The 9,538-nt window shown below is 45.2% G+C and overlaps 1 protein-coding gene across 1 annotated transcript in view; it reads left to right on the top strand.

Moving 5' to 3' along the window:
- Positions 1-9,538, top strand: part of T265_03650 (hypothetical protein) — a gene marked incomplete at both ends in the record, with an annotated part of 16,416 nt that overhangs the window by 5,090 nt on the left and 1,788 nt on the right. The window contains 2 exons of the mRNA XM_009168192.1: positions 67-215; positions 5,162-5,300. Of these exons, the coding sequence (XP_009166456.1) occupies positions 67-215; positions 5,162-5,300 (288 nt within the window). The remainder of the gene's footprint in view (positions 1-66; positions 216-5,161; positions 5,301-9,538) is intronic.

Here is a 9,538-nt window from a genome sequence, read left to right as displayed (position 1 = left end):
GGATGACTAAGCTTTACGATAGATTGGTTGGGGGGGGGTTCGTCTTTATGATGAACCCGTTTAAAGTACCACACATTGCCGATTCCTACAGGCGCGGCAGTCAATTTTCACTGGAAGCTGCAGACTATCCACCAGAGCATAATGCGTAGATTCAAACGCAGATCTCAATCGCGCATCAAACGGATTCAAACACAGAACGACATCACTAAGCTCAGGTAAGTCGCTTAGCCTTTTCGTAGCTTCGAACAGCACTTCCGTTTCATTATTGCCGCTAGAATCCGGTTATTGATCGGCTGTTTTATTCATTGTTTGTTTGCAATGTAGAAAGTACTCTGATTTGACACAGAAGACTGACTGGTCGGTGGGTTTATTAGGCTTTCTGCAATGATTTCGGTTCCAATAGCTGTTCGATTCATTTGCGATGCGATTTATTGACCTATGATGTCAAAAACTGCGATATCTCCTGGTCGTCCAGTCTGCTGATGTCATGCTACACACAACCACACCAACCTGGAAGTGACAAGGTGAGCAGCACGTTAAAGATTTAAGCACAACGAGATGCCTAAGCAACACAACTACCAGTGAAAAGAAGCCTTCACTGTGGAGTTAGTTACCGGACTATTGGACAGAGAAGCAAAACACTCATATGCATCTCGTGTATCCGTTTTCTTCTCGAACAGGTCTTCCTGAACTGTCCTGGATACTCATTGACTATCACTCAAACATAAACGAATGCTGCAAAGCAATTCCACAAATTCCGTAATAAGTCTCACTTTTCAATAGACGCGAGGCGGATTTATGAGAAAACCACACACTACTCGCATGCCTCATCAGTAGTATACATCGTTACACCAATTCTCCCAGTAACTGGGAGGAATTCCAAATGCTTCGGTGGGGGGAGGCACTCTTCGTGTTGCGTCCTTGGTAGAACGCAGTGAATGGATTTTCCCCCTTTCACAATAAGGCACGATAAACTGTTGAGGACTGCGTAAAAATTACTTGACTTAATTTGGAGATACCTTGGGAAAATTTCTGGATATCTGGCGATTCAAACACGCGTGGATCCTGGATCTCGGAGTGCCTCGCTTTGGTCTACCGTGGACTTTATCACACGAATATTAGGGTCAAAACTGATCATTTTATGTTCGCATTTAGCCAATCAAAATTCATTTGTTAGACTAATCTCACCACTTCCGGGGTTAGTTTGGCTGATATATCCCCTGTGGTGTTCTGGGTGACCTTTTAGGAGAGACGATTTGGTGTTAAAGTACGATACAAGATTGCTAATTCTCAAAATAAACGTATCGTTTTGCCGGATAAAGTACAGAAGGACTGTGTTTCAAGGTTTTTTTATCATGGGTTTTGAATGGACACAAACGGATAAGTTTTTCCAAGCTTTTACAAAGTAGCGAGGTGCATGCCGGCACGGATATCGATTGAACTCATCACCCTCCAGCTAGTCACTCTGTCTGAGTGCTGCTTCCCACATCAACATGAATCCGTCCCAAGCCCATCTTATGTGAATGCCTTCGCGATGCACTCTGGTATTTAACGCCTCAGGAGGTGGTGGTAAACGGGAATTTCCACCTGGCCATAACTCTTTGAAAATGAGGAAGTCGTATAAAGTGGGTGGGAGTTGCAAGCGTCTGACCATGCTGAGGTAATCGTCGCGTCTGTTGACATCTCCTGCAAGTTGGGAACGGAAGTAAAACGAAATGTCACAAACGAACTCAATGGACGATACATCTCACATACACCATTCAATTAAGCTGCACGACGAGAAAACTGCAAGCTATATCTTTACTCTACAGCCCTTTCGAGTCATGTTGCTTCTAAAGTACGTCCAAAAACAACCGGCGGACTGCGGCCACCCTGAATTTTGGAGGTTAAGTTACTGATTAGAGGTGGATCACGACACTACTTCTGCTTACTGTAGGTGTTACCTATTGGGTGGATCGTACCAGCACCAGTCGAAAGTGTGCACCCAACCGTCTTATGTTGGCGCCTCACTTTGTTGCTGGAACTTGCCAGTCTACTCGGCTGGATCGAGCAACTGTGCTAAGATGAGCTGTTGCTTCGAATCGACTGGTGTTCCAAGTGCGGTCTTTTGAAACTGCCCAAGACCAAGATTAGCATGATTTAGAATCACTCTTTTAGGCTTTCGAGTGAAGGATTAAAGGGTCTTATACATATTATGGGGACTTCAGAGACATCTGTTTGTACGTGTAAACCGTACGGACGTGCAAATTGTGAAGCCAGTTTTCTCAGCGTTATATCTGTTGATTCGCCAATCTGTTGTATCTGACTGCTGACCCGCTCCAGTGCCTACTGCCGGAAAAAAGACCCACAGAAGGGAACACAACAGCCATATTCCGAACAAGCGAGAGCGTGAGTGCGTGCGGTCTCAAGCTATTTATCGGAGAAACACTGTCTGAACTGGGCCCAATGCTGACGCATGCGGTCTGGCTTTAGTAGAAGACTGTGACGTACTGCATACTGCGGGGGCATTGTCCGACCTTGATTAACACTGGCTCACGTTGTCTGGGTTTGATACAAGGCTGTGAAGCGCTGCATATTGAGGGGGCGTTGTCTGTCTGGTCAGTATCTAGAGGAGCTGAGGACCTCAGTAGATTTCGGGTGTCTAGTGGTTGCTCTCGGGAATCTGACCTTCCTGATAGTCAGTCATCGCATCAGAACCAGTGCGGTTCCAAGACTAACAAGACGCAGCCCGCTTAGCCCTGCATCAAATTCATTGAGTCCAAGTTTCAAAATGAAGGCGTTCAATGAATGTGGATATCGCCAAAGTAACCTGATTTCATTTTCCAATAGGGATTTCATCCTGTCAGTGAAGGCAATCTATGCTAAACAGCTGAGAAGCACTGTACAGCTGTTTCATCCTGCTTGGGTATCATCACCAGTGAGTATCTCACCAAACTCAGAGCGTTTAGAACCGGCAACCTTGTGGTCAGTGGTCGAACAGTTGCCAGAGTATTTTTCTCAAAATCTGACTGTGCACATTGGTCTTTGCTTCAGAACCGCGCCAAATTTGAGGCCAAATGCACCACGTCCAATCGTTGATGGTCTCTGCAACGCTACATGGTTTCAAGACCGATCACTAATTTGTCTCAATAACGACGAAATGGTACTCGATACAAAAGGAGAATGTGGGTCCTAGCTGAATCATTCGTTTATGATGTTGTTCTTCAACAGGAGTTTCAGGTGAGTTTCCTGTACGGGCACCAGATGGAGGAAAGATATAACAACAGTATATGCCCACACTTCACTTCCTGATTACCGGTAGAGATTGTACGTCTGATAAGCAATTCCGTCCGATCAGCTGACTCATCTAAGACTTCCAGCTGAGCGGCTGACTCTATGGAAACCATCAGCCAGATGCAAGGAATCACCAACGAAGACGTCGAGGTTGCCGTTCTTCATTAGTGAAGAATTAAACCTTATTGTCATAAAGGAAACTACTCACAAGGTTGCTGAAAACTCTTCGACAACCCACGACCGGTTTCGCCCTTCTTGTGACTCATCAGGTGGGCGCAGTCTCCGAGTTTCCGTCAACTTTATATTCTACTTGAACCCAAATTGCACTCTTTTCGAGAAATACACTCATTTACAAATCAATTTGGCTTTCACGAGAGACTCAATCTTATAGTGACCTCATCTTTCGTGGAATTAGATGGTGTGATTTGTTGCATTACGAAACAGACACCTTTGCGTTTACTTGTACAGTGGTTAAACAAATGGAAGTAAAATATCCAGACACTGCGAAATACAGTATCGAAAGTTGTTTCGATTGAAACGAGAATAATACCCCTGTCTATTATGGATGCGGACTTGGATCATAGACCTCTTGAGCTCGTCAGCAGTCCAACGAACACCAAGTGCCTAAGCCAACCACCCATGCCATCTTGATACAGACACAATGGCAATTCGGCACAACGCTTCCGATACTCAGACACAGATTTTTCCCTTGCACTGTCTGCGACAGTTCGGCCAACCGCAATCCTAAGTTGCGTGGCAAATAACAACAGTCGCTGACGTCCGCTTTTCCTCTCACTGGCACGGTGCCGCCAGATCCTCCAAAGAATCTCAGTAGTTAGTTAGGACACTGCTTGGATGTGCTGCACCTAGAACCTGATGGTCTGTCCTAGTGGCTTATCTGTACATAGGCCAAGCCAGCGCAACCGGAACACGATACGGGCCGTTGCCAGCGACCGACTCTCCGCTATCGCTGCCAACGTGTACCACATGACAGAGTGAAGCTGTTCCATAGGCACAGAGCACTCTTGGTGTCGCACTCAAATTCACCGGTCCAATGATTTACACCAACGTGTATACCGTATATAGTCTTATTTCTGTGGGCAACCCAGAAATACAACCAGTTCGAGAATGTTTAAAAAAAGATTGCAGTTCTCATAAGGCTGTTGAAAACTCTTCGACAACCCGTGATCGGTTTCGTCCTTCTCGGGGCTCATCAGGTGTGCACAGTCCTCGAGTTTTCGTCAGTCTTATGTTCCTGGTGAAGCAGTCTGTCATGAACGAGAGATTCAGTTGAGTCTCTTGTCACAGCCAAATTTCCATGCTCCTATGGGAGTATGTGTCCATGACTGCAGTTTTGTTTGCTATTCTAGAATGGTCTTCTTTTTTCTCCCACTCACCAACGACGTACTCGTGAATTGAATGAGTCAACGCAAGTCTGCGATGTAAAAGATGTGATGCGTCTATGATTTCACAGGGCGAATGAACGAATTACTCCACAGTAAGCAAGTGCGAGATGACCATTTGTTCGCTACTTGCTAGTAGTAAATGATCTCTCTCGAAACATGGACGCCCTAGTCGACTTGTGTATACCAGATTTCCCATGTAGGTAATCTTCAACATCTGGCGAGTTATTTGCCTTGCATTCAGTCTATTACACATTTCATCCCGTACCTCAACTACTGGACTTTCACGTTTACAAGCTGGGGTAGTGCGGTGGGTCCGGAGAAGGGCTAAGTCTAGTCTATATTGAATAAGGTTAGCAGCAGTGGAGCAACACCATTGTCTTTGATATTAGCCCTAGATACTAACTACATTTTGGATAGTCTTTTTGGTGACAGGCTATCACAAAAAAACCTCACAGATTTCGTTAGTTCCGCTTACTTTGTAGTTTTATCAAACCGGTGCGTATAGAAATCCGACAACAGTCAAGCAGCGATGGTGGGTCAATCCCCGTTGAATCGGTGGAAACACGTGTTCTGAACCTATGGAGCACCCAGAATGGCACCAAGTTTTCCAGACATTTAGAGGTGAATTCCCACTCGGGAAATTTTTCCTGCCAACACTGCAGTAGACACCATGGGTATCCAACACAGTGTTCCAAGTGAATGTGAGCGACATCGGGGGGACACGGTCGGAGTGTCCATCCATTTGTACCTTTCGTGGGGGTCGACATCCGGAGTTCCAACAGCATGGCACAAGTTTGCGTCAGCACTTGGCTTGGATCCAAAAAGTTCACAATCAGGTATTCACTGATGTTTTTCATCTGTCAAATGAAGAGTAATAGAATTTTGACTGATACTATCAGAAACACAACGAATGTGTTCCCCAGATATCACTCATTCTCTTCACCAAAGATGCATTCGACTGGATGGAACTAGGAAAACCCATCAGAATCGAAATGGCTCTGTGGAGAATTCGGCATATTGATTTTCCTCACTGTTCGTCCGTGTGGTATGCCTGTTATGCTATGACAAGTTAGTGTCTTTCCCAGTGTCGGTGAAAATAACGCCCAATCATGTGTAAGCGATGTGTCCTGCCTCTAAGTACACAAACCTATCACTGGACTGCCATTTGACCATGTCCTTATATGTTATTTACAGTACGGTAGAAAATGTTCCGCATCAGCCGGGGAACCAAGTTCCATGTCCCACTTAACTGCTAAGCCTAGTCTATTCGAGTGAGTCCTTTTTATAGTGCTTAAAACTTAGGTCCATATGTGGTATGTTTAATCCTCCCTCATTATCGATCGGATAGTTGCTTCTTGGTAGTACACATCGGAAAAGGTGCGCAGATGGACAATGTGGGAGATTTATTCACTTTCCAAGTAGCTACAGATGTATTACCCGCTGTGAACTCGTGGATGTGCTGTACGCGCTGAGGTTGTCCAGACAAGGAGGTAAAAATCAAGAGCTTGTTTAAATCAGCTTTCCGTGAAAAATGGCACTGTACATTACGTTTCTGGGGCGAGATGACTCAGTGATTAGAGCGCGAATTTAATGACCGGAATGCCCCCGTTGACCTCTGTCTCTCGACTTCCCCTGTCTGGGTTTGGGCAACCTGGAAGTGTGCCAGCCCTTGTGCTTCCTTCGGGTGGCATGGCAACTAGGCACTGAAAGGGTGGACCATTCCTTTGTAGGTGAAGGAGAACCTGTAAGCTCATGCATACACCGATTGGTATGATCGTAATGGATTTTGTATGACACGACAGAGTACTCATCGCCCGACACAAGAAGCCCTAAACCACAGACGTTAAGTTTTGGAATCAAGGTAATCAGATCGATTATTACCGAGATCTAGAGATACCATATCACAAAAGACATACTTATCGGGTGGTTGGAACGACCTGCACACTTGAATTTGCTTCCAGTCACCTGGGCCGCTGAAAATTCTGTTAGAAATACCAGACTGTTTTACGTACGCCCTTTATCGCCATTGGAAGCTGAATTTAGCCATAATGCAACTTTACTTGCAGAAGGAAGGAAGGAACAAGTTTGGCTTATTCACCCCCTAATGAATGAATTTAGTTGCATCGTATTACTTCACTCCACCAAGAATATACCTTAACGATGAAATCCAAATGACCGAAAGGTTGGTTCATAAATTCTGTGGAAGGAACAAAATACAATTGGCCAATTAGAAAACACACCCAAGTTTACATCTGGTTGTGTGAACATCGGGGTTGAACGATAAAGTCAAACAGCTTGATAAAGACCCCATTGTCAATCATCGGACGAATGGGACGTGAATACAGCTGAATGGGGAGCCTTTGGGATCGATCAACTAGGTATCCTGAAAACCCCTGGCGAAAAAACGGAATTTCATCGATGTGAAACTCTCCACTTTTGTCGAAAAAGCTTCAGCATACGAGATGACTAAAATTGATCAACCCACTGATTACGCATGCCACCTTATCTACATTGTGTAGACTGTCAAAGAGTCCCCAGAAACCTCCTGAGTCATTTGCCTCATGACGAAAACATATTGTCCCAACCCAGATATCCTTTCACCTGAGTCATCACCAAGCTTCTGTAAAGCATATCTGGACATGACTATAATAACGGGACACATCGTGCAGCTGGTCCACGTGATGATTGATCCAGTCTGTTCCAATTAGTGAAATGAATATGCTAACGCATGGATTGGTGAAACGACTGGAATCTTCGTTAAGATTCGTGTACTATGTGCGTTTCGGCTGACTTGTGGACACATCAATGGAATGCGTTCCGCCAGAAAGCAGTCTTTTCACGCCACCTAAATTCATACTACTCGTGAGTAGTTTGGAATCAATCCACAAACAAGATGGAACCGAGGTTACCGGGCCTAGTGGATCGCATCGATGAACGGATGAGTGGTGGATAGATCAGTACTTCTGGTAAACGTCAACCATGGTGGACCAATTTTATACGCCATGTCGGTGCGTTAACACAACCAACTAACCCGATGAAATCGGAACAGCTGCTACCAGTGGGGTAATTTTGTTGTCGGGTGGATCTGTTTTTAGACACAAAATCGGCTTCCAGAAATCGGAATACATTTGAAGCAGAAAATTCGCCACTAGGCCAGTCGCGTGAAGCAAACGTGGAAGCTAATTGAACATCATCAAATTCAGAAGCATTCTACTTTGAATGAATTGCAAAGTCGTCGTACGGGAGCCCATCACGTCATAAACAACACGGATGAGCTGGTCTAGTCACAGGTTTAGTGTGACAATAGTCAGTGTAGAAAGATCCTTTTCTACAGTGAAGTTTCGATAAAATTCCAACTTTGGATGCGGCCTTCATGCTTATACACTGAAATTTAGAGGCAAATATATTCAAGGAAGTGATAATTTGACTGTTACTCACCAGCTGACATCGCCAGAAGTCATCGATCACACCAAGTGGACGGAGAAGCATAGTTGACACATTGTGTTGAGGTGTTTCGGAAGCGATTAACTTCCCCACCTCTGGATGGTCTGACAGAACTCGTTCAACCTCCCACAGATTGTCTTGATCCACTAGCGATTAACTCCCCACCTCTGGATGGTCTGACAGAACTCGTTCAACCTCCCACAGATTGTCTTGATCCACTGCCTTTTTCAATTTTTCTTCACCCTGAGGATTACATGGTGAAGTTTGGTGATGTGTTCGGGCGTTTGGGAACAAGTAAAAAGGATTTTCTCGAAGAAAAACTCAAAAAGTTCTCTGTAGGAACATATGCTACCGGCCACCATTAGAGGAATGGTTAGGAGTCGGGGAAGACACTTTCCGGGATCTTTTAAAGAGTCTGTACTTCAGTCTGATCTTTCGTCGTGCGCGGTGGAAAATGTCACATTCTGGACACTAGACACTTACAAAGATATCAACCTGGTACATAAATCCCTCTTTTGTCTAGGATGTTTCCCTGTTTTGTGCGTCTCCCGCATCAGAGCGATGTTGTTGCTGGTCAATTCAGAGAATTATGGACAACTCATTAGGGCGAGACATTGAATCCTCCGTCTCCTCTTGGTATATAATCTGGGTATTTGGGAACCCTAAATCTAAATAGACAGCATGATGACTCCCCATCCATTTACTGATTATGCTTGTATGCCTACTGATTTCCACCTCTTCCTCTCTGTCAAGGGCTCCTTACCTGCCAGTCACCTTGCCACCACCGCACCATCATCGTCATCAACAGCATGACATCAGTGTTCAACACCGATGCTTCACCCCCATACAACCCATGAGTTATTTGAAAGCTTTATTGTAGAGAAAAGAACCACCGCACATCGTCATCAACAGCATGACATCAGTGTTCAACACCGATGCTTCACCCCCATACAACCCATGAGTTATTTGAAAGCTTTATTTATGAGAAAAGAATAAGGGTGGTGCCTACACCTTCAGACAATCAACCAGGCAATCTGGATAGAAAGTGACAACAAGATCGCCACTGGTTGGCAGCCATAGCTTGTAGTGTTTCCAACCAGGCCCAGTGGGGATCATCATCATCATCATTATCAGCTGTAATAACCGTGTACTGGTGGTACTCTGGTTGTAGCTGCCACAGTTTCGTTCACCGATGATTGGGGGGTAAGTAGCTGCGCATTGCACGCGCGAGCTGGTAAATTGGTGCATAAATCCAGCACTGTCAGTGAGTTGTCAAGCGGGGGGGTGGAAAAGAAGCTATGCATTGAAGGCAATAGCTTGGACGCACGAGCGCCACTGAGGGCGCGACTGGGCCATATATGACAATGTCTCTAGCCATTGATATGGCCCGTCTCGGGGTCCCCCTCCAGGAAGAC

This window comes from Opisthorchis viverrini, assembly GCF_000715545.1.
Source record: "Opisthorchis viverrini unplaced genomic scaffold opera_v5_53, whole genome shotgun sequence".
Taxonomy (NCBI): domain Eukaryota; kingdom Metazoa; phylum Platyhelminthes; class Trematoda; order Opisthorchiida; family Opisthorchiidae; genus Opisthorchis; species Opisthorchis viverrini.
The sequence above is the reverse complement of the archived record's forward strand: the minus strand, read 5'-3'. Positions and strand labels throughout refer to the sequence as shown.